General features: G+C 41.1%; 1 protein-coding gene across 1 annotated transcript; it reads left to right on the forward strand.

Annotated features, from left to right (window-relative positions):
* The first annotated feature begins 15115 nt into the window (after nucleotides 1-15115).
* LOC138869620 (uncharacterized) lies at nucleotides 15116-15640 on the forward strand. The gene has a single exon (XM_070147253.1). The coding sequence runs from the start codon at nucleotides 15116-15118 to the stop codon at nucleotides 15638-15640; it is 525 nt and encodes a 174-aa protein (XP_070003354.1).
* Nucleotides 15641-26937: the final 11297 nt, after the last annotated feature.

Genomic DNA, 26937 nt, shown 5'->3' on the forward strand with positions numbered 1-26937 from the left:
AATAAAAATGAACATCCCAAAAGAAAAAAAAAACAAATCATGGTAGCATAGGACCTCGTTCCTCAACTTCCCGGCATAACCCGATGAATCCTCCCGGCATAACCCGATGAATCTTTTCGGCATAATCCGATAAATCTTCCCGGCATAACCCGATGAATCTTCCCGGCATAACCCGATGAATCCTCCCGGCATAACCCGACGAATCTACCGGCATAACCCGATGAATCTTTTCGGCATAATCCGATAAATCTTCCCGGCATAACCCGATGAATCTTCCCGGCATAACCCGATGAATCCTCCCGGCATAACCCGACGAATCTTTTCGGCATAACCCGATGAATCCTCCCGGCATAACCCGATGAATCTTTTCGGCATAAACCGATAAACCTTCCCGGCATGATCCGATGAATCCCCCGGCATAACCCGATGAATCCCCTCGGCATAACCCGACGAATCTTTTCGGCATAACCCGAATCTCCCGGCATAACCCGATGAATCTCCCGGCATAACCCGATGAATCTTTTCGGCATAATCCGATAAAACTTCCCGGCATAACCCGATGAATCCTCCCAGCATGACTCGATGAATCTTTTCGGCATAACCCGAGAACTCTTTTCCATGTGATCAGCATTAGGGTTTTAAACCCTAAACTGAACTTTTCCTTTCAGCCAGCATTAGGGTTTTTAAACCCTAAACTGAGCTTTTCCATGCAATCACCATTAGGGTTTTAAACCCTAAACTGAGTTCTTCCTTTGTTCGGCGTTAGGGTTTTAAACCCCAAACCGAACCTTTCCCCAGCTAGCCGGTGTTAGGGCTCCAACCCTGAACTGAGCATGCATATCCTCTTTCATCAATTTTATGAACTTCCTGGTGAATAATTAACGAAATTTTCCTAGTTGAAACTGGGGCAGAAAATTTTGTTCGTTTGTTTGTTTTTCCCGCAGGTCTAACCTCGAGCCATACGGATCGAAATGACCCACGAGATGAGTCTCAACTCAGAATCAAAGAAGAAAAAGACAAAAGAAGACATCCCGAGATATCAGAGTGAATGGAGAGCAGATCGACTCCAACATTTGACTAAGGCCCTGAACCCTACCAATCGCGTCTCACTCAGTATCCCGGAGATTAAACAAGTCGCCGCAACTCGCAAGCATCAAGATTCAGATCGAAGTCTACAAGCAAAATCAGCTAAGACCCAAGATCAAGTTGTAAAAGAATCATAGATAGGAATCTTGTAACTAGCAGTTGACATGCATATAAGTAGTTAGTTCAGTTTCCAATTTTCGCTTGGTTGTAATAAGGCGGTCAGTGACGCAGCAGTGGCAACAGAAACAGCAGTAGCAGCAAGCATTGCAATCCCATGGTAGTCCCAGCTACCAAAACTTCCCGAACTACATTGACCTGATTCCTGTTTAGCCCAGGATATGTAGGAAATCTTTGAAGCAAGATTCGGTCAGATCTTTCAAAAAAAAAACATGCTTCATACGGAGTGGTCTATAGGCAAAAATCGCTCATACACGCTCACTTTATCTTTGCACGAAAACCCTTCGTGTTTCCGAACAAAGAGGGGCAGCTGTGAGCACGTGATTTTTGTTTCGCACGACAATCGCTCCAAAAGGAAATAAAAAATAATAATTGGCCCTGCTGTACAAATTTTGGATTTCTGTGCGGCACCTTGTTGATTTATTTGTGACTTCGGCCCATTTTTATTTATTTACTTTATTAAAACAAAATTCAAAAATATATGTGTCCTGCATAATTCGAACCGTAATCCGGTCGTTAAATAGAAAATCATGAATAGGCATCTTCGTCCGTGATTTTATTTTTGTTTAACTTTACTTGTTTTGAAATATTTTAGTGTGCAAATAATTGTATTGAGTGTGTATTTAATTTTAATTTGATTTTTGGCTTAGTTTTGTTTTAAAATAAAAAGGAAATAAATAAAATAACAAAAAAAAAAGAAAAAAAGAAAGGGTCCCTTTATTCTTCCGGACTTGGGCCAATTTTAACAAAATTGGCCCAAACGAACAGCCCAAAACCCAGGCCTGCCCGGTCCAACACCACCTGATGCCCAGAGAATCCAAACGACGTCGTTTTGGTACAGGTTGATCTGGGCCATTGATCTCAAATTGATCAACGGCCAAGATCAATTCCCCATAACCCATCAACAAACCCGACCCGTCTCACCCGGACCGACCCCAACCCTTTACCCTTGAAACGACGTCGTTCCCTGATAGCCAAAGGATCCTGGCCCTTCATCTCATCTCATCCAACGGCCAGGATCCACTTACCCACTAACTATATAAACTCGTAACACTACCCTGCCCCCCCTATCCGAACCCCAGCCTTCATCGTCTTCACCATAAACCCCAAACCCTAGAGCCGCCCCTGTACCCCTCACCATGGAAACCGGCGGCACGGACGCCGGTGACCTCGCCCCTAACACCATAGAACCCCCTTGACGTCCTGAACCCAAATCTACCAACCACACACCTCGAATCCTATCCCACCTTCTCGAATCTTCATTTGAAGATTCGAGTCGGAACCTAATCTACACCGATCTGCCTTGAAATCATACCAGACACTCCCCAGACCCCTCGTGACCAAACCATACTTGGTTTGGTCCGAATCTGATCAGGGAAGCATGAATCCCAGATCTGAGTTTTAGAACTTTTTGATTCTTCGTCACTGGTCCATATCCTTTCAAACCAAAGAGATTAAGGTCTAATGGACCTTAATCGAAGTGTTTCTCATCCGAGAAACACTTCGTTTAAAAGTCCATTCAACCTTAAAGAAGGTATGATCAAACGCCAGTGGATTTTTCTGATTTGTTCCTTAAAAAAGCTTTAAGGTGAGTTAAATTTTCTTTTCTTTATCTCAGTTCGTATGTTTGTGTGTTGTTAAAGATCTGTCCGTATGGTTGAGCTTTTTTGTTTTATGTTTTTGAACTTCTATTGTCCACCTTGGTCGGACCTCTGTATTCAGTCAAATCTTTCTTCATAATGCGTGTGTATAAAATGTATGTTCTATTGAAGTCGTAATTGGTCATTCATTTAGTTCCTAGGGCCTTTCTGTGTTAACATTGCAATATGAACCCCTTATGTGATACTGTTAAACGTCTGATTTCTGGCTACGATTGTATGTGTTAATGCTAATATAATCGAGTCGACATATGTCGTCAATTAGTTTCAACTGTCTGAACAAGAATAAATCGATTTGCTTCTGTTGAACATTGCCTGAATCAATTAAGAACTAAGTTCAGTTACTTATAGTTGTTAATATGATTTCAGAAACCTGAGGCTTGGTCTGTAATTGAAATCTGAATTGATGGCATGTGCACTTGTGCACAGCATGTGCATTGTGCACAGCCTGGTCCCTGTATAAAGGGCTTTTGATTTAAAAATAGTTTGACAGCATATGTTGTCAGATATATTCTGTTGCCCATACCCTACTTTAGTTTCAGAAATAATAAACATCACAAAAGGTAAGCCTGCCAAGAGAATATGATGGGGACTTTCTAATACTTAAGTAGCTAAGTGGAACTGAAAAGGGGCAGCACATGGGAGGGGTATGGTGATATTCTAAACAGGCTGTTAAAAGGGCTGAGGTTTAGGCTTATAAAGGGGGGGGGGAGAGCTGAAATACAGGGAGGGAGAGACATACACACAGACAGACATAGAGGACATCTGATAGACTGGGAGAGAGAAGAGAAGAGAGAGCAAAAATACATACATATACACATATAGACACACACACAGAGGGAGATTGATATTAAAGGGAAGGGAATACACTGATAAGGGGCATTGACAAGAAAACAGGAAAGGAGAGTGATCTGAAAACACACGGACAAAAATAGATAAAGAGAGGCCTAACACAGAAAAGAAGGGAACTGCATTTTTTCATCTCTGTCTTGATTCTCAACTAGTCTGGATTTTTCCTGTTCTATATTGATCTATCCTGAGTCTTGTTTGAGATTATTAGTTGTGTGTAGTATCAGTTCAGTTCTGGATCCATTCTGGTTAAATTCCGATTCCATATTGCTGGGAATTTGCTACATTCTGCCATCTTTCATTGGCTCTAAATAGCATTTTTTTGCACTGGGAATTTGTCCTGCTGTTGTTCATCTGTTACTGCTGTTCCGCTTGCACTGTTGCTCAACTGACTCCCCTACTTTCTTCATTGTAAGCATTTCCTCAGGTACACATTTCGAATCTGTCTGATGTTGCAATGAAAGTTGAATCGAAAGATCTGAAGAATGTTATAATCATCTGTCGCATTGCTTACGAATTTTTTATATAAATGTTGTAAGTCTCTAGTCAGTTAGCCTAATAGAGATACATTATTAAGGTGGTACTTAATTAAAGTCTATGCCAATCTGAAACTGCGACATTTTATTCGTTTAAGTAGTATACAAGATGTAAATACAATTCATGAAATGTGCAGCTATTTAATACGATTGTTTAACTTAAACTCGCTCTTTCAGCATGCTTTGAATATGTAAGGGCAAATGGTTGTTTTAAATCTAGTTAAAGATAATACAGTTTCAGATTCTTGAGTTTCAGTTTCATTAGGCAGTTTATAGGATGAGTTTCAAATATCATTAGTCGCATTTTCTAATAAGTAGTTTTAATCAATCTTGTCTAAATAAGTCAGAGTTAGGGAGCTCTTGTAGCATTCGTAGCATTTCATCAATCTTGTATATAATTCTTCTATCAAGTTAAAAGCATGTTTTCATGAGGTACAACGTTTCTTCACTCTGTAAATAATTAATCAGACGATTAACTAAAATTCTGGATTTGGCCAAAGCATTATAATTGGGTTAGCATGCATCTTTTCTTCTATTTTTAGAGACAAAACACATTAGAAATGTAGCCACTTTAGGATATCCTTTCTAAAATAGAGACGAGCCTCGCCAAATAAAAATGCAAAATCGCGGGGCCCTCGATAAATAATCATAATAAATATTTAGAATTCAGGCTAGGCCGTTTAGTGAATCTCATGGCCTTCTCAAAAAAAAAATAACGCGTTAGGCTCTTTAGGCGCGGTTTAATTAAATCATATTCTTAAATTCGGGTGCCCATTGATGTGACCCAAATCCAAATCTCAACGAAGTCAAAAATGTGTTAACAACTACGGGTGCATTGATTGTGACGTAGTTCGAGATGCATTTTCACGACGTTGCAATTCAATAAAAATAAATGATAATAATAAAAGCGGTTTAAACTTAATAAAAGCACGTAAGTCATAACATATATTTAAATCAGATATTTAGCCATTATAACAATTTAAGCGACCGTGCTAGAACCACGGGATTCGAGGGTGCCTAACACCTTCCCTCGGGTCAACAGAATTCCTTACTTAGAATTTCTGGTTCGCAGACTTCATTTGGAAAAGTCGAAAATTTCCTCGATTTGGGATTCAAGATAAACCGGTGACTTGGGACACCAAAACCAAACCTTTCCCAAGTGGCGACTCTGAATTAAATAAATAATCCCATTTCGAATATTGTCACTTAAATTGGAAAAACTCCACCCGCGCATCTAACCCCTCGGGGACGGGCGCGCAAACAGTAGGTGTGACAGTAAATTCAACTGGCCCTATTGTAAGCTCAAGCACTATGTCCCCGACTGAATCTTTCCCTCCATCGTCGAATCCCCGAACGCAGATACTGTTCTTGTGAATTCTTTCATCATCCACCTTCAACTTGTTCATAGTGGAGAGAGGGAAAATATTTGCGCTGGAACCATTGTCAACCAACACCCAAGTAACCACGGAGTCTTCGCATTTCACTGTCAGATAGAGGGATCTATTGTGCTCGGTACCCTCCATGGGCAACTCATCATCGGAAAAAGTGACTCTGTTCACTTCAAATATCTTGTTAGCTATCTTTTCTAGGTGGTTTACTGAGATTTTGTCAGGAACGTAGGCCTCATTCAGGATCTTCATCAAAGCCCGACGGTGCTTGTCTGAATGGATCAATAATGACAATAATGAAATCTGAGCCGGTGTCTTCCTCAACTGCTCAACAATGGAATAATCCTGCACTTTCATCTTTCTCAAGAACTCCTCAGCTTCTTCCTCAGTCACAGATTTCTTTGCCAATACCGGGTTGTCTTTGGAACTTTTAGCTTTTCTCAACTCTTCGGGGGCAAAGCATCTTCCCGATCGAGTCAAACCATGGGTCTCACATACTTCTTCTTTAACTTCTTTTCCCTTGTAAGTCACTGTCACTCATTCATAAATCCATGGGACCGCCCTGCTGTTGACTATTGGTAATTGAGTTACCAGCTTGATGATGACAGGGTCTATGCGGGCACCTTCCACAATTACAACAGGCTTGTTCGCCACTCCCGGCACAACCACTTTCGCTCTTTCATGTTTCCTTGCGACGTCACTTGAGGACCCCTTCTTGACCACCACAGATGGTTCACTATTTGCCCCATTCAACTTGATCGCAGACTTCTCACTTGTTGACTTTTCGAACGGCCTGACATCACTGGACCGAATCATCATGACAGTTTGCGAAGGCTTCTTAGGCTCCCCTTCCTTATGCACTATCTCAATCATATTCGTCTCTTGATGAGCTGGCAATGGGTTCTGGTTGATATTAGGTGCCTCCGGAGCTTGGACCTCAATCCGATTAGTATCAATGAGCTCTTGAATAGTTGTTTTCAATTGCCAACACTTCTCTGTGTCGTGCCCCAGGGCACCAGAACAATATTCGCAACTCACGGAGTGATCAATATTCCTCAGGGGGGGATTTGGAAATTTTGGTTCAATCGGACTCAGCATACCCAATTGTCTCAACCTTCGGAACAAACTGGTATAGGATTCTCCTAATGGAGTAAAAGTCTTCTTCTTCTGCAACCTCTCATTCTTGGTGGCCTGAATGGGCCGAAAACCTATTCCAGGGGGATTTCGGTAGGCTCTTGGGGGTGGATAGGCATTTTGTGGAGCTGGGTATGTATTTTGTGGGACTGGCATACGTCATTGTGCGTGGGTCGGAGGTTGGCTGTATGTTTGGGCATGGTGGACAGAAAAATGAGAGACTGGTGGTGGGTAGTAGTGTTGTGGTGGGCTATATGGGGTATGAGGATAGGTTTGGTGATGGGATTGAGGTTGGCTATAGTAATGTGAGGGACCCCTGGATCCGAACCAAGCTCCTGAATTAATCGTTGCTACATTCTCTTTCTTCTTCTTTCTAATTACTCCCCCAGTTCCGCTTTGAATGGCCTGAGTGGTTGCCTTGATAGCCGAATAACTTATGATTTTGTTTGTCTTGAGCCCTTCTTCTACTATACTGCCCATCTTTGCCACTTCATTGAAATACTTGCCTACCGCTGAAACCAGATGACCGTAATAAGTAGGTTATAAGGCCTGCAGAAAATAATCCACCATTTCACTTTGTTTCATTGGAGGGTCAACCCTTGCTGCCTGCTCTCTCCACCTAAAACCATATTCCATGAAACTTTCGTTGTGCTTTTTCTCAAGTTTTGTCAAAGACAGGCAGTCCGGAATAATTTCAAGATTGTACTGAAAATGGCAGGCGAAGGCTTGGGCCAAATCGTCCCATGTGTAACATCTGCTGTGATCTTGTCTGGTATACCATTCCAATGCCGATCCACTCAGACTTTGGCTGAAATAGGCCATCAGTAATTCATCTCTTCCGCCTGCCCCTCTCATCTTGCTACAAAATCCTCTTAAGTGTGCTACTGGGTCACCATGCCCGTCGTACAGATCAAACTTAGGCATCTTGAACCCTGCTGGTAACTAAAAATCAGGGAACAGACATAAATCCTTATAGGCCACACTTACTTGACCTCCCAACCCCCTCATATCTCTAAACGATTGTTCCAAGCTTTTGACTTTTCTGATCATCTCCTCATGTTCGGGATTTTTGGGTGGCTTCTCGGTCTCTGCCGGGAGATCAAGATGAGGGGTGTAAGAATATGGTTCCGGAATTTTAAAGGTGGGTTCAGGGGGATAATATTGGTTGTCGTGAGTCTGGAATAGAGGTTCTCTGGAAGATCGGTGTAATGCAGCAAGTGGAGGTGCCACAAAAACGGGAGTGACTTGTGGAGGATGGTATAGGACTTATTTGGGTGGTGGAGCTTGAGAAATGTGGGAAGTGGTGCCATAGCATTGTTGGTAGAGGGGAAAGCCTGGAGATGATTTCACATTAGGAGGCTCCTGAGGTTGGGCCGATGGTGGGATATAAGTAGGGTTGGAGGGATAAACCGGTGGTGGATGACCCTTCGCCCAGGCCTGGTACATTTCAGCCATTTGCTGCTTTAACTTATACATCTCTTCCTTCATCGTATTAACATCCAATTCTTCCACCTCTTTTGACGGATCAACAGTACTTGTCTCCGGTTCTTGGTTGGCCATGTTTAGCTTGTCTTTTGATCGGGTGTTGTAGGAGTGAGTTGCTAGAATGCCAATCAACTAACCACCTACCTGAACTCAGTATATCAACAACAACCTTGTTAGTGATTAGGGCTTTAACAAATTGGTAACCGCACATTTTGGGGAATGAATTTACCTAAGTAGTTAACCGTTTCTATTATGCATTTGATCGGCTGCTTGCGTCATCCCGGCTTTTCCTTATTTCCATTTGCAATTTCTCTTTTCCCGCTTTTTCTCTCTTTTCATTCTGGCCTTTGCGTTTTCTTTGTTTTTTATCCTCTCATTTCCCTCTTGTTTTGCCATTGTTTCTTTCTCTTGGTTTTCTTATTTTTCTCTCTATTATTTTCTTTTTCTCTCTTGTTTTCCCTCTCTTTATTCTTTTTCTTCTCTCTTTTTTCATTTGGTTATGGTCGAATCCTATGGAGATTGCCTACGTATCATGACCCCGCATGAATCAGACCGAGCATAGTTCTGGGAGATAAGTGTGAAAGTAAATAATAAAACATTTTGGGGATTTTCAATTTTCATAAAAACAAATGCTTTGATTACAAAAACTCAAAACTAACAAAATCCAAAAGAAACTAACAAACTCTGATGCAAAGACAAAATATAGACTCTGAATATAAACTATCATACTCCAACAAAAGAAAATACAGACTCGAAAACAACTGACAAACTCTAGCAGAAAGAAAATACAGACTCAAAACAACTGACAGACTCTAACGGAAAAGGAAATACATACTCAAATGAAAAATCATGAATACATTAATGCTCCTGGTACCCACGGGACATCATTCGGTCTCGCCGCGGGCCTATATGCAAGATCCCTTTGAAGTCTATTCAAGTTACTCATTATCTATTTAACAAATGTCTTCACTGCCGCGAAGAAGGTGGTGCGAGTCATATCTTCACAGGCTTGGCACTTCACAAAAATGTAATCGGCTATGGTTCTAATTCTTTCTCTTATGACTCCTTTTTCTTGCAACAAATGCCCGATCTGCTGGGCCCTGGCTTCCAAAGTTTGCTCGACCGCATGATTCTGCTCTTGAAGTTGTTGTAAATCCATTTCTAATCGTGCCAATGCTGTATAACAATGTTCTCTTTCCGCCTTAAAGTCTTTTGCCTGTTTGATCACTTTGTTCTCTGCGGCAACGACCCTTTTCTTTAATCCCGCGACCTCATTGTCGTACTTTTCTTTCAACTGCTTAACTAGGCGTGCTCGTTCATCCGCATTTTTATCCAATTTCTTTCGAACCCTGGCTAGTTCGCTTTCTGCTTTGTTCAAATCAAAACTATAGTCACTCACTTTCTGCTTCAGGTTACCTATAAGTTTTTCATCTTTGGTACTTCGGGCGGGGTTTTCTGCCGCTACTTTCATTTTTTGAATTTGGGCTCGAAGGGCCTCGTTTTCTTTGGCTAGCTTTTTCTTTTCACCTTCGTCCGCCGCGACTTGCAAGCTATTCTCGAATTGAAGTTCTTTGACTTGTTTCTCCAACTTTCCTATTGTGGCCCTGTACTAATTCTCCTTGGCCAACCAAGCCCATTGTTCTTGTGACGCCTCGACGAATTTCTGAAGGTGGGGTCTTTTGGCCAGCCTCCCAAACTCAATTTATCTTCTATACCAAGCCAGGTACCCTGGTAAAAATTCACCTTTGGATCGATCCCGTACACAAGTACTTGCTGTTAAGTATTGACATTCACTCCAAATTTGGCGGACTACTGCTTCATGAAAGTGACCGTTGGGTCCGATCTCGACTACTTGGGCACTAAGATTTTCATCTCTCAGAACTATTTGGCATCTCCCCAGCTGCCTCAAAACCCGATACGAGGCATAAGGCTGGATATTCCTAAGTCCCATCAAGAGGAAATGAGGCCCGGTGGCTGGCATGTATATGATCTCATCCACAGGCAGCCATCCAAATGTCCACTCTATTTGGCTTGCAGTGATGGAACGGAGACGCGTTATCCACTCTATGACCCCTTCTGGCAAGTTGATTCCATCAACCCTCGTAGAAAATTCCTCTATGCATGTTTTCTCTGTCGACCCATAACTCATAAATTGAGGACGATGGCATAGGTGTTCGATCATCCACATTTGCAGCAACACGTTGCACCTCTCAAAAAAGTCTCCTCCAGCTTTGCAGGCTGTGAGAGCGCGGAAGATTTCGGCTACTATTATGGGTGCGAGGGTGTTGTTGGCTTGAGTGAGCAAAGTGCTGACAACCCCAGCTACTCATATGTCAATATTCCCATCTTTCCTAGGAAACACCAAAAGTCCCAAAAAAATACCATAAAAGCAAAACACATGTGTTCTTCCCACTTAAGGTGGTTTCCTTTGCTGCAGATTTTGTTTTATGGCTTGTTGAACCCTCCTATATGACCAAATTTGTTGTATATAAACTTCAAAGTACAAAAACCAGCTGCCAAGTCTGGGTTGTGGACCCCCTGCTTATTTTCAAAGAGTCTAGGAACCTGTGTACGGCTACGGCCCTTGGAGCAATCAGGTACTGGTGTCTTAGAGGAACTTTGGGACCCCTAATATATCCGGTTATTTCTTCCAATGTTGGGGTAAGTTCAAAATCTGAGAAATGAAATATGTTGTGGGTCAGGTCCCAAAATGTAACCAACGCCTTTATGATATCTCCTATAGGATTGATTTTCAGCAACCTAGTGAGGCCTCCCAAGTATAGATTGACCATGTCTTGTACCGATTTATCCAGATCGTCCCACCACATATGTAACTCCAAAGGGATCTTGTTCACGATTTTTATTGGCAAATTCTGACTTGTGCTCATTCTGCACATTTATTAGGGTGGTTAAGCAAAAATCATGATTCAATTGACGCAAAAAAATAAAGCTGACACTTTTTCAGATTTTTATTTCAAAAGTAAAAACCCAGCTTTGCAAATACGACCTTTCAGCACTTCCAGGGAAAGATTTTAAGGCTGTGCTCGCTAACCGGCTAAAATTTGAAAAAGAGACCGAAGGAGGCTGTTCTTACAAAAACAGCCTTCCGGCGTCCTTTTGGGGACAATCAGCTATTTTTGACAAAAATGGCATCACCTTAACCATAAAAATAAAAAAATTCTCTGTTTGTTCTTTGTTTTTTGGGCTATTTTTGCAAAAAGGGAGTTGGACCCGATGGGGGTTGCCTACGTGTCTCACACCTGTGAGAATCAAACTGGCGTAGTTTGAGATTTTGACAAAATAAAAATAACTATTTTTCCTTTCTAAAACACAAAGATTTTCCCTTTTTTCGTTTCTTTGAAAACCACAAAATTCCTTCTTTTTTTTCAAAATTTCGCCAGAGTTTCGGTATGTTTTGGGACATTGGTTTTTCAAAATAGGCACTTATGCCTCTCAACCATCTAGGTTTTCCTTGTAAGCCGGTCAACATGCAAATCCGAAGCAAATGAATGCGCAAGTAGCAAGTAAAATACATCATAATGGTCTTTACATTTTAGGTACACCTGTCCTAGACAGACCCAACCCCTGTGTTAAGTCTCCAAAGTCAAATGCACATGATGCAAACAAACATTCCTACTAGGGATCTGGCATGAGGCTGAGTTATTCTAGGTTCAAAAACCTGGGTATGTGTTCTAGACTGTGTACCCGAGCGGACAACTCGAGCCGAGGAGGGGGCTACGTATCGGGAACCAAAAGGCCATCCGGCTTAGTAACTTGTCCGAGCCTCTTTCTTATTTCAGGGTATGACACTAACAGAATAGGGAGTCTCGACCAGCGAGCACATCCCCGAAGATGGGAAGAGAAGGGTTTCGTAGCAGTTTATATATAGTTCAGATAATATCAAAGCGGCAAAAGCAACATTTAGCACATTAGGCCTAATCATGTAATAAAATCATATAATAGATAAAGCCAACTATAACAATTATTCTAAACTCGAATTCTTGAACCCTGAACCAGAGATTCTGGGTTCGATCCCCAGCAGAGTCGCCAGAGCTGTCACACCTCCTTTTTCCTACACCCTCCGGAAGGGAGTATATGAGAGTTTTTCCAATTAAAGGATAATCGAAACGGGATTATTTCATTTAAAGATTCAGAGGACACTTGAGATAATTTTATGGTGTCCCAAGTCACCAGTTTAAATCCCGAATCGAGGAAAGGATTGACTCTGTTTACCAGTCTGCGAACCAAAAATTCGAGTAAGAAATTATGTTAACCCGGGAGAAGGTGTTAGGCATTCCTGAGTTCTGTGATTCTAGCACGTTCGCTTAACTGTTATATTCGACTTAATTATCTGATTTTAAAATATTTTGAACCTATGTGCAATTAACTTTTTAACCGCTTTTATTTAATTTTAAGAAAAATTCAACGTTATCAAAAATATGTCTTGAACACGTCACATAAATGCACCCGTAGTCCGCAACATACTTTATCTAACATTGTTAAGATTTTGATTTGGGTCACATGAAATGTGCACCCGAGTTAGGAAGGTAATATTATTAAGTAACGCTCCTAAAGCAACTACGCACATTCATTTTTTGATGTTATTAATTTATCAGAAATGATCGTTTCCACCTATTAGGCCTATATGTAATTAAACTATGACACAAATCCAAAGTAATGTGATTTAATCCAAACAGAATAGTATCGTCGTTATCTTTTGTAGTCTATTTATAATTCTTACATGTTTTAACATTAAACCTACATCTCAAATTAGTTTATTAAGGCATATATTTATTCTGATTCAACATAAAGAAAGTTGATTCACAGAAACAACCAAACTATCACTATCAAACTTTTGCATTTTCAATTCAATACATCTACTTTACTTATTCACATTCCATCATTCTTAAAATCCCATTAAACAAACATACTACTAATGATATACGTTATTCAAAAACAAACATATATGAAAATGAAGCAGTAGTGCACCAGCAAAATCCATCAAAAACTATTTGAAAATGGGATAATGCCGTGAAGAAAGGAACTGACCTTTTAATTAAAAAAACTGAAGTCTTCTAGTACAGAGGAATCTAAAATAGTGAGAAGGATCCCAACAAACCTTGAACGGAAAGCCAACAACTGACCAGCGCCCGACCGGAACATACGTCGGCGATTCTAGCCGGACCTTTACTGACCGAAAACCTCGATGACAACCTCAACGGAAAACTCGAATCTCCTAAGCACAACTCTATTCTGTTTCAATTTTCTTCTTTAAAATGATAGTTTACCAATACAGAAGTAGCGTCCGACCGCTCCAGTGACTCCATTGAATAAAGACGATATAACTCAAATACTACCCGACTCAACGACTAAATGGAAAGCTTGCACCAGGGACCTCGACGAACTCGAAACTCACCGGAAAATATGGAAAATCAGTGGCAAAGCACAAAACTCCCAGAAAGGTGGTATGGTCACCGGCGAAGGACGTGGCTTCGACCGAAAAACCAACCAGTCTGGCCAGGTTTTTCCGTGGAAGGGTACTGTGGTGGCGATGGGGGTAATGAGGAGGTTCGGCGACTAGTTCTTTAGGAGAGGTCTGATGCTGGTTCGATAAGAGAGAGAAATGGTGCGGCGTGACGGGTTTTCAGGTGAAGGGGCTAGGGCAGTGGGTTTCTGGTTTTTCCGGCGAGTTGACTGACAGGCAGCGGCTGATGTTGTTCAGTGATTGGGTGGTCGTTTATGGGTGGGAGCTGACTAGCGTTTTCTAGGGTTCAGCCTATGGTTTTTGGTTGAAGATGAAGAAGCCTCCCTTGTGTCCAAACGGCTGAACTCCTAAGTCTAGTCTAGGGTTTTTTTAAGACTAGTTTTGGTTATATAGAAAGGTTTTTAGGTTAAGGGGGTATAGGCTTAGGAATTATGGGCTTGGGAATTATGGACTATGTCCAAAATTAGGCCTAAAAATTGGTGGCTCGAGCCAAAGTTTTATTCTTTCCTCGCGAACGAGATTAAAATACGATCTCATTTATTAATTAGTCCTACTTAAGTAAAATAACTATTAAAATGAGACTGAATACTAAAACAAAACTTTTTTTGTGGTATTTTTCAAGATTAAAAATGACTACAAAATATTAATAAAACTATTTTTTATAATTTTTAATTTCTTGTAATAAAATAAAGTAAAAGAGTAAAAATGAGTTGAAATAGCTATATTAGACCTAAATTAAATATTTTATGCTAAAATATAAAAAAATCTTGAGGAGGGTCAAAAATAACATGTCTACAGACCCCAAAATGCCAACAAGTTTGGAAGAACTCAAACGGTACCTCTCGAGCCACCCCTGCTCCATACTCTTAAGGCGGATGAACATCTATACATGTACTTGGCAGTTTCCGAGGTGACGGTAAACGGAGTCTTAGCCCGGGAAGAAGAAGGTAAGAAATTCCCTATTTACTATGTTAGTAGAACTCTAGGCGAGGCCGAAACAAGGTATTCTCCACCTGGAAAAATTAGTGCTCGGTTTGCTAAGCGCCTCCAGAAAGTTAAAACCATACAATGTCACCCCATATGTATCGTAATCTCTTACCCACTAAGGAACATCATGCACAAGCCCGAACTCTTAGGTCAGTTTGCCAAATGGGCTGTCGAAATCAGCGAGTATGATATCGAGTATTGCCCCAAATCGCCATAAAATCTCAAATTTTGGTTGATTTCGTGGCCGACTTTGTGTCGGCCTTAGTGCCCGAAGTCGAAAGGTATTTATTGCTCACCTTGGGGATTACCTTGGGACTTTGGACCCTTTTTATGGATGGTGACTCAAACGCAAAAGAGTCTGGGCTTGGCATCGTGTTGAAACCTCCCACAGGGAATGTAGTTAGGCAGTCTATTAGAACTGTGAAACTGATTAACAATAAGGCTGAGTATGAGGCCATGATTACAGGTCTCGAATTGGCTAAAAACCTTGGGGCCGAAGTAATCGAAGCTAAGTGTGATTCCCTCCTCATGGTAAATCAAGTCAATGGGACGTTAGAAGTGAAAGAGGAACGAATGCAAAGGTATTTAGACAAGGTACAGGTAACGCTGCATCAATTCAAGGAATGGACCCTACAGCACATGCCCCAAGATCATAAAAGTGAGGCTGATGCTCTGGCTAACTTGGGGTCATTGGTTGATGACAATGAAATCAGTTCGGGAACAATCATACATCTCATTAAGTCGGTAATAGAAGAAGGTCACGCCGAAGTAAACTCAATGAATTTAACTTGGGATTGGAGGAGCAAGTATATAGATTACTTGAAGACATGGAAATTTCCCTTGGATCCCAAATAATCGAGGGCCCTGCGTACCAAGGCTGCCAAATTTAGCTTGGTTAAAGGGACATTGTTCAGGAGAATGTTCGACGGCCTGTTAGTCAAATGCTTGGGGCCGAGAGATACCAAGTACGCCTTGAGAGAAGTTCACGAAGGCACTTGCGTAAACCATTCGGGGGCAGAATCTTTGGTTCAAAAATTAATGAGGGCTGGTTATTATTGGACCGAAATAGAGAAGGATGCGAAGGACTCGTACGAAAATGCGACGACTGCCAGAGACATGCACCGATTATCTTCGGTCCCTTGTCATAGGCACCCAGTAAGGCTTTGTTCATACTATTCATGACTGATTATTTTTCCAAATGGGTCGAAGCTCAAGCATTTGATAAAGTCCGGGAAAAAGAAGCCATCGACTTCGTTTGGGACCACATAATATGTCGATTCGGGATACCAGCCGAGATCGTGTGCGATAATGGAAAATAGTTTATTAGCATCAAGGTAAATAAACTCTTCGAATATCACAAATTAAGAAGATATTACCTTACCACCCTAGTGGGAACGAACAGGCGGAATCGACAAATAAGACCATACTCCAAAACTTGAAAAAGAGGTTGACCGATGCCAAAGGGAAATGGAAGAAATTCCTACCTAAAGTCCTGTGAGCATACCGTATGACCTCGAAGTCTAGTACCGAGGCCACCCCATTTTCATTGGTCAACGGGGATGAAGTCTTAATACCAATCAAAGTGGGAAAACCGAGTCTCGGGTTCCAATATGCAATAGAAGGGTCAAATGGCGAGGCCACGATCACGAGCCTAGAACTATTGGATGAAAGGCGAGAGGCCTCCCAAGGTCAGCACTACAATCAAAGAGCCAACCTCTGACACTTTAAGATCGGGGACTTGGTGTTAAGAAAAGTAACATTGCACACTTGGAAATCGAATGAGGGGAAGCTGGGACCAAATTGGGAGGGACAATATCGAGTTGTCCGAATTATTGGTAAAGGCTCATACAAACTCGAAGCAGGAAACGGTGTACAACTACCAAACAACTGGAACATGGTATTGATATCCAATTTTTCCTTATAATTTTTACATATGCATAAATACCTTTAAAATAGCATATATATAAGCATGCACAAGGTTTTTATAATTTTTTTCATAATTTTAAGGATTTAAACTGATTTATTCCTTCTCTTTTATTCATAAAATCTCCAATAATTATCCCCAAAATTATTGTTGTGGAAATTTAGTCATTTAATTTTCATATTTATGCCAAAATATGGTTAAAATATTTTTAATAAATTTTTATAATTGCATTTGATATTTTTTAAACTAAATTGCATATAATTGCAATATTAGCCCATTTAATGTATAACTATCTTTATATGCGTAAAATTGATCTCATATATTTTTAAAATGTTAAATACCTGTTTTAAATCATTTTAGTACATAAAATTATTTTCCATAAATTATTTATTATTTATTATAAATTATATAGGGAAAATTGGCAAATTAAAATATAGCAGATTTGCCTTTCAATTGTAGCCTAAATTAAACCCAACCCCAGCCCAATTTCTAACCAAACTACCTAACCCAGACCCTAAACCTGCCTACCTAACCCAAGACCCGCCAAATCCTGGCCGTTGATCTTTTAGATCAATGGCCCTTATCCGTTCCTTCCTTTTTTTTATCCCAAACGATCCCTAACCCTAGCTTATAACTCAGAGACCGTCGCCTCTGTATTCTCTCATCTCCTCTCCTCTCTCAACCCCCAACCTAACCCTAGCTCTTTCAATCGCCGATTTCCTTCTCCGGTCTTCTCTGGTGATCTCCCTTCAACTCCTAAGCCTCTAATGGCTTTTTAGATAGGTTTTTTCATCTCTACTTGGGTTTCTTCTGAAACCCTAATTTTTATTACATCTCCTAGATCTATATGATTTTTAAACTATTTGAGTCTGTTTCTTTGATGTTTTACACTATCCTTGTAACTCTTTACAAGAATCATCGATTTCAAAGTGTTTTCACCTTTTTCTAAAATTAGGTTTTTCGGAATTTCTTCTAAAACTTTGGTTAAACCGATTCTTTATGTTTAAGCTTCTATCTCTTGCATATTTCGATTGATTCTATGATTTTACTACCTCTTCAACTTGCCTATGTTGAAAACCTAATTTCTTAGTTCTAATATTGGCTTTCTGAGTTTTGTTTTGATAACTTGTCCAGTTAATCTATATGTTTTTGTGATATTACCCTATGATTGCTTATTAAAGTTCCTAATTATGGTTATCCTTGCTTATTGTATGATTTTGCCCTACTTTGTTCACCAATGTTTCTGATTCATCACTTCTCCTACCTGTATCATGCTTGTTCTACTAATTCAGACTATGCTCTACATGATCCCTAATTTATATATGATTTTTGTTCTACTCGACCTCTTAGAGTTCTGGTTTTGCTTACTATATGCTTGTTCTTATAAAGTGGTGCTAAATCAATGTTATTTTCTACTTTTGAATCCTTGAGTCTTTGTGATTGATCTTTCACTGATTTTGCATGATATCTCTACTGATTTTTAACCTTGTAAAATAGTTTCTGACCTTATTCTACGCTCAATTATGCTATTAATTGATTTCTTAAAGTCTTTTCCCTTGATTGAAATATGTTGAACCTAGTCTCTATTACATGTTGTGTACTTGTACTATGCAGAAAATATTTCCTTATTTGTTATGATCAGCCTTATATGATTTCCTTCCTTATTTGCCGCATGTTTATTATCGTTTGAAGAGGACTCCTCAATTAAAGGGAGTACTTACCTTGATTTTGCTCTAATTGATTCTTAGTTCCATAATTACTGATGAACTTTGATTTTTACCTTATTTGCTACCTGTTTTCAAACTATATATACTTACTCTTCACCTAAATATCCTGCCTTAGGATTCTGTTTAATAAAAGCCCTTAATTATGCTTGAGTCGTGCTGTTTATGTGCTTTGTTTGAGGAGGAAACTTTGAGCCTCTAATTGCTCCATTTTATCTAATGTGCTAAAAGTCCTAATTGTTTTGCCTGTCGCCTTAGAATTTTCACCTTTAAAACCTTAGGGGTTTGTTTAGAACCACATATAGGTAGAGGTCCTAAAATCCCTCAAGGACCATTAAGAAGGGACGGGTAACAACATGCAATAGAGATCACTTACCAACACTCGCTTTGCATGACTATTAAGGGGATGGGAAGGGTAGATATGGGATATGATGATTACGCGCTAATGTCACGTGTAGCCCCTCATCGAGGAGTGTTTACCAGACATGGTGTGGGGTGATCCTATAGGCTAACCAACCTAGGACTCCTCATTTCCTAAAATCCCTTTTTCTATTTAAAACTTTTGTTTTATACAACTTGTTCAAAAAACTTTATCTTATTACTTGAGTTATCCTACGTGCTTTACTGGCAACCTATTTGATTCAACTGTTTATTTGTAATGGACTAATTTGTGAATATAAGTTCGGTCGGGACCCATAGTTGTGGACCAAAAGGGCTGCCTAACACCTTCCCCACGAGGTTATTTCGAGCCCTTACCCTAATCTCTGGTAATGCAAACTAGTTACATGAGTTAATTACACTAGGTGCCCTAATGCGCCTTAATTCATTAGGTGGCGAATCTTCAAATACCCAATTCCTAAAAGGAAATGAGTTATTACACCCCCATGAAATGTCGAAACCCGAACTTTCTCCGAGAAGGGAAAAAGGGGGCGCGACAGCATGGCGACTCTGGTTAAATTATGCATGAATCATGGTCAAACTTAGTCAGGATTAGTTATGTCATCCGCATAATGATCCTTTAAGATGAGCCTTATCCAAAGTCCATCGGGTTTTCCATAATCCCAACAGACACAATCACGTTCTGTGCATTAATTTGAGAACTAAATGCCGATATGTTTGTCATGAATGTATAAATAGTCGAGTTCGGTGGGGGTAAGGTCCAATCCTTTTGTTTTGCAGAAAATGAGGCACGAGGTCCCCAGATTCGGTATGGTTAGCAACATCCCACCATTGCTGTTAGATTGGTGGGAGGACCTTTCCTCAAGTGACAAGAAACATTACCTGGGTAACCTGCCCTCCTTGCTAGATATTGAGCCAAACAACAAATTAATTGAAGCTGCCACTTTATTCTGGGAAAGTGAAAGAGCTGTATTTCGTTTCGGTAACATAGAAATGACATCGCTTCTAGAGGAAATATGAGGGCTCGCAGGATTGCCTTGTGACAGGCCCGGGCTATTGGTACTAGAAAACCGTACATGCAGGGGATTTTTGAAGATGATGGGGCTGAAGAAGAATGTCGACCTAGTGTGCTTGAAGGATTCCTACATACTTTCAAATACCTATACGAGAGGTATGGCCATAGAAAGTCTTTTCGCACTTACCATGATGAGATCTCCCTCACTTCTCTGGGTCACATCCACCGCAGAGTGTTTGTATTCATTGTGTGTTTTCTAGGCCTGATAGTGTTCCCAATGAAAAATGGAAGAATCCACACTAGGTTGGCCATGGTCGCCAAGACTCTAATGGAATGGATTAATGGACAGACATATACCATAGTCCCCATGATCATAGCCGACATCTACAAGGCTTTGGAGTGTTGTCAAAGAGGGGTCAAACATTTCGAGGGTTGTAATTTGTTGTTACAGTTATGGTTGCTGGAGCATCTCCAAAAGGGTCGCTATCGTCAAGAATTTCCGCGAAGGGCTTGGAACGACCACATTGCCTTCCATCACCTTAAGAAGATGACTTACATTCCAGATAGATTTGCTCAGCCGGAAAGTGCTAGAGAATGGGTAGAGTTCTTTAAAAATCTGACTGAGGAACAGGTACAGTGGATGGTTGAATGGTTCCCAACAGACGAGTTTATTATCAAGTCCAGGGATGCTCCGCACTTGGTGCTGATCGGGTTGGTGGGAATATACCCATATGTCCCTATGCGAGTTATGATGCAGGCAGGCAAAAAACAGGTTGTACCAAGGGTTGTCAAGATGAGTCATTTCAGTGCAAATTTTCAAGATGACGACATCCCTTACAAGTGCCAAGCTCAGCACAGTGGCATTGCAAAATCATTATGGAGAAGAACATTGTCGATCCAGACAGGTATCATGCCGGATGCGAGCCTCTCTACCCAACATAGTTGGAGGACAATCTGAAAGGAATGGTGACACTAGGGACTAGTCGAGGGAACAAAATCATAGATGAGGAAGATAAAGCTCAAGTCAAATACAATAGGCTACGCAAGAGGGTCCATGACTCTGAAAATGAGCACCGGGAAATACATGAGAGAAATGTAAGGTTGATCGAGGAGTGGAAAGAGATGGCAATCACTTCTAGATGGAAACTGGAATATCTAGAGCGAGGAATAGTGGAGCTGGAAGGCAAAGCCATAAAGAGAATTGAAAATTGCCAGAACGCTGAAGGAGCTGAAGGAGGACATTTGGCCAAAGCCTACTTGCTGCTGGGGCTGCACGAGCTGGGGGATCTATATGATGGAGTTCGGAAGATCGAATCTGGGGAAGGTCCTTCTGGGACCAAATAGGCTAGATTTACTTGCTTTTCCTAAAATGTAATAAGGCCAAGTGCCAATAGTGACTTAGTTTATCATATTATTAGTGTCGTTTTGGGATTCGACTATTTTTATATAATGAAATGAAGCATTTATTGGCATTAAAAGTTCTCCAAGTTCATTTGTCGCTAGACCTACCTCGGGCATAACGAGGTTCCTAAAATAGAACATGAACTTATATTTCCGCAATATGTGTTTAAATACTGCAAGCGTTTCAGAATCCTCACTGACTTGTTACCTTTTTGTTTTTGCTTAATTTTATTGTTATTCTTATCCCCTTAGGTTGGTTCATTCATACTGGCATCGTTAGCATATCATACCAGATCTAGAGGCCCTCCACCTCCCCCTCCTCCAAGCAACACAAAGGGCAAAGAAAAGACAAAGATGGATGACTTAAGTGGAATCCGGAAGGAAAATGTTGAGAATGCAGAGACTTCAAATGACCGTAGTACTCCGGCCCCAAATGATCTAGTTTTGAGACTGGAACAAAAGATACTAGAACTACAAGGAGAACTTGAGCAGGTTCGCAACTTGGCAAACTTGTCACTAACCCTTAATGTACCCAATATCCACCAAAAGAACCCGACACCTCCACAGAACACACAAAACCAACAGCCACAAAATCCTCCCGCACAAAATCAATACGCAACTCCACCCCAAAATGTCAATCCATTGCCAATACCAACTCCACCGCAACATCATCACCAACCAATTCAGTACCCACCAACCACCACTTACCACACTCCCCAAAATACACCACCACTCATTCCTGATCTCCAAAACTCCACCAATGACCATCACTATACCCAAGTTCATGGCACCCATCAAAGCAACCCCATATACGTGGAAACTATACCTCATTCTACCCAACCAATCTCCTATGCATCGGAACCTTCCAAGAAGGACATGCTCATTAAAATCATGGCTGAAGAACTCAAGAAGTTAACAAGCTGAGTTCAAGGTGTTGAAGGCGATAGAGGAATAAAAGGTTTGAACTATGAAGACCTGTGCATACAACTGGATGTCGAATTGCCAGAAGGGTACAAACCTCCCAAGTTTGAGATGTTCGATGGTACAGGTGATCCCAGGGTTCATCTCAGGACTTATTATGACAAGCTTGTTGGGGTGGGAAAATATGAAAAGATCTGGTTTATGAAGAGCTTTACTGGGGATGCTTTGTCTTGGTATATCAGATAGAATCCCAAGAAATGGGCTAATTGGGTAAGCATGGCATCGGATTTCATAGACCGATTTAGGTTTAACACTGAGAATGCACCATATGTCTTCTACATTCAGAATCTTAAGAAGAAACCTACTAAGACTTTCTGTGAGTACGCTAATCGTTGGAGGTCGGAAGCAGCCAAGGTCAGGTCCTCTTTGGACGAAGAACAGATGAATAAATTCTTCGTCAGGGCACATGATCCGCAATATTATGAGAGATTGATGGTCATCGAAAATCACAAATTTTCTGATATCATCAAGCTCGGGGAAAGGATCTAGAAAGGAATTAAGAGCGGGATGGTAACGATTTTTGAGACACTACAAGCCATAAATAAGGCACTACAATTAGGTGGCATATTGAAGAAGAGAGATGTTGGGGCAGTAATGGTGGCTCAGGGTCCAAAATCTTCACTTGTATATCAAACCCCTTCACCCACATATCAAACACCTTCACCCACATATCAAACACCTCCATCCATATACCAAGCATCACCGCCTACATATCAGCCTCCATATCCCAGATATTCCCAACCAGCCACTGTCCATCATACCTATAATTCCCAACCATCCCATTTCTAATCACCACCAACTCGCCAAAATTATCCAAGACCAAGACCCAACTTCGACCGAAAGCCACCCAGACAATACAATGCCATTGCTAAGCCCATCGACCAACTGTATGAAAGGCTAAAACTGCAGGCTATGTCACTCATATTCCCGCTATAACATTAGAAAATCCATCCCAATGGGTCAATTCGAACAAAACATGTGCGTACGATTCCGGCATGAAAGGGCACACCACTATTGAGTGTCGAACATTGAAGGATAAGATTCAGATGCTAATTGAAAACAAGGTTATACAAGCAAAGGAAGCTGCGCCCAATGTCCGCAACAATCCCCTCCATGATCACAGAGGTGACGGTGTACATGTGAAGAATGGGACCTGAGGGGTTAATCAGACTTATTTGAGAAGGCAATGACTTTAAAGTTGCAGTCACCCTTACTCCTATTGTGGTTCAAACTCAGGCACCTATTGATGTTGAGGTAACTACATCAGTTCCATTCAAGGTGGAAGTGGCTCCGCCTGCAGCCACCTCCGCTCCATTTGAAGTAGAGGTGGTCACACCTTTTACTGTGACAATATCAACCGGACCCCCATTCAACTCAAAAGCAATACCCTAGGATTACGTTGTTGAGGCTTGGCAAAAAGGGAAGATTAAGATAGAGGAATCTGATGCCGCATAAGGAATGACTAGAACTAGAAGAGTTTATACACCAGAACATTTGGGAGGATCAAGTAAGGATGCCACTACTAGGCACCCTATCATTGAGATTGGGCCAGATGACCTGTGGAGGAAAGTACATAAAAAGAAATATTCTATTATTGACCATCTGAACAAAGTTCCTACTCAGATATCTATTCTATCACTATTGCAGAATTCAGAGGCACACAAGAACGCCTTAATGAAAGTGTTGAGCGAGGTTTATGTGCCCAATAGCATTACTTGTGGAGAAATGGCCAACATGGTCGGTCAAGTGCTGGAGAGCCATAAGATTATCTTCCACGAATATGAGCTACCGCCTGAAGTTTTGAATCACAATCGGGCATTGCATATTACAGTGCAGTTTGAAGACAAGTTTATTGCTAGGGTCCTGGTTGATGGAGGTTCGAGCCTAAATATTTGTTCATTGGATACTCTGAAGAGGTTGGACAAAGGTTTCCACGAGATACGGGTAGGAAGCATGAATGTGAAGGCTTTCGATGGGTTCCAGAGGGCCACGATTGGGGAAATCAACATTTGCTTGCAGATGGGGCCAACTTGGTTCGACGTTGAATTCCAAGTGCTTGACATACCAGCCTCATATAATCTTCTATTGGGCCAACCATGAATCCATGCCACTGGAGCCGTGCCTTCCACACTACATCAAGTCGTGAAATTCGAATGTAATGGTCAGGAGGTGATCATCCACAGAGATGGAAGTAACCCCATCTACACTAGTCAAACCATCCCGGCCATTGGAAATAGAAGAAGGCTAGGAGGAGAAACCTATCATCACATCGAACGGGTCAATACCATCGAGAAGGATAAGTGGTAGAGTAATAAAATAGAAATCATACTAGCATGGTCCGGATATGAACCCGGCAAAGGGTTGGGAAAGAACCTCCAAGGTATTACCAAGCCAATACAGCTAAAAAATCATGGTACCACTTTTGGGCTCAAATACCAGTACACATGGCAAGAGTACTGGGAGTAGTCTCCTCTATGGCATGGACCATATTATCCTCTAGAGCAATCAGTGCCATGCTTGGAACAAGATTTTCACCAAGCTGACATAATATGGGGGGCTGCAGAAAAGGAAGCACTAGCTGGGTTGAAGAGTCTGTTCTTGAAAGACGGGAACATGGATTACGGTGTCATAATTGAGGAGGAGGAGGAGGAGGAGGAGGAAGGCCTCACTATTCAGACTATGGAGAAGGGAGCTTTTCTCTGAAACTCGACCGCCACACCATCCCGAGCTCTCCGAGTCCCTGGGTAGCTTGGCAGGATTTACCTCTATAGCCGTTTTAGGCATTTAAAATTCCTGTAGTTTTGCTTTAATCTATACTTGTTTCAAAATAAATGCTCGATTCATTGAGCCCTGTTTCGTCCGAACAATTTCTCAAGTTTTAATCAAATGCATTTGCTCTTTATTATTCACTACTATCTTTACACTTTTTCTTTCCACAACTCTATTATTATTTTTCCTAATGAACCAGTGACTGTGACATGTAATGAGGCAACACAACATGAGAATAGTGACTTAGAGGAAGAAGATGAGGTACCCAAGGAAATTGTCAAGGAGGTTGAAAATTTTGAGAATAAGCCTAAGTCCAACCTGGACAAAACAGAAGTAGTAAATTTGGGAGACGTCGAGACCGTCAAGGAGACCCGCATCACTATTCACTTGTCGCCAACAGAAAAAGAAGAGTACATTCGTTTCCTAAAGGAATATGAGGACATCTTTGCATGGTCGTATGATGACATGACCGGTTTGAGCACTTCCATAGTAGCTCACAAGTTGCCTACTAATCCCATGTGTCCGCCAGTCAAGCAGAAACTCAGAAAATTCAAACCAGACATGAGTTTGAAAATCAAAGAGGAAGTTACCAAGCAAATCAAAGCCAAAGTTCTCAGGGTGGTCAAGTACCCAACCTGGTTAGCTATCATTGTGCCAGTTCTGAAGAAAGATGGGAAGGCCAGAGTACATGTTGACTATCGGGATTTAAACAGAGAAAGTCCCAAAAATGATTTTCCACTTCCAAATATACACATCCTGATCGATAACTGCACCAAGCATGAACTCTAATCCTTTGTAGATTGCTTCGCGGGTTATCATCGAATTTGGATGGATGAAGAAGATGTAGATAAGATAGCTTTTATTACACCGTGGGGTGTGTACTGTTACAAGATGATGTCATTCGATCTGAAGAATGCTGTGGCCACTTACATGAGACCATGACAACCATATTCCATGATATGATACACAAAAAAATAGAGGTGTATGTGAATGATGTCGTTATCAAATCCAAGAAGGCCACAAATCACATAGTAAACTTGAGAAAGTTCTTTGATAGGCTAAGGAGATACAACCTGAAACTAAACCCCGCAAAGTGTGCATTTGGGGTTCCTGCAATAAAGTTACTGGGATTTGTTGTCAGTTGCGAGGGATCGAGCTCGATCCATCTAAAGTCAAAGCTATTCAGGAGTTATTGCCACCTAGGAGCAAAAAGGACATGATGAGCTTCCTAGGACGTCTCAATTATATCAGTGGATTCGTAGCACAGTCCACAGTTATATGTGAACCCATCTTCAAGATGCTGAGGAAAGATGCCAAGACAAGTTGGACCGAGGATTGTCATAAAACTTTTGACAAGATCAAGGAGTACCCGTCCACACCACCAGTTCTGGTCCCGCCAGAGCCAGGACGACCCTAGGTACTCTATCTATCTGTACTAGATGGAGCCTTCGGATGTGTTTTGGGACAACATGATGAGACAGTAAGAAAGGAGCAAGTCATATATTACCTGAGTAAGAAGTTTACACCTTATGAAGCACGGTATTCTCTACTTGAACGCACTTGCTGCGCTTTGACCTGGACAACCCAGAAATTGAGGCATTACTTGTGTGCCTACACTACATATCTCATATCTAGGATAGATCCTCTGAAGTACATATATTAGAAACCCATGCCTACTGGGAAGTTGGCTAAATGGAAGATACTACTAAGTGAGTTCAATATCGTCTATGTAACTTAAAAGGCGGTCAAAGGACAAACATTGGCAGATCACCTTGCTGAAAATCCGGTGGGAGGAGAATACAAACCCTTGAAAACGTATTTTCCTGATGAAGAAGTATCATTTGTAGGAGAAGACATTACCGAAGCATATGATGGTTGGAGGATGTTCATTGACGGAGCCGCAAATTTCAAAGGAGTGGGCATTGGAGCAGTTTTGGTA

Source organism: Nicotiana sylvestris, chromosome 5 (assembly GCF_000393655.2).
Source record: "Nicotiana sylvestris chromosome 5, ASM39365v2, whole genome shotgun sequence".
Lineage (NCBI taxonomy): Eukaryota > Viridiplantae > Streptophyta > Magnoliopsida > Solanales > Solanaceae > Nicotiana > Nicotiana sylvestris.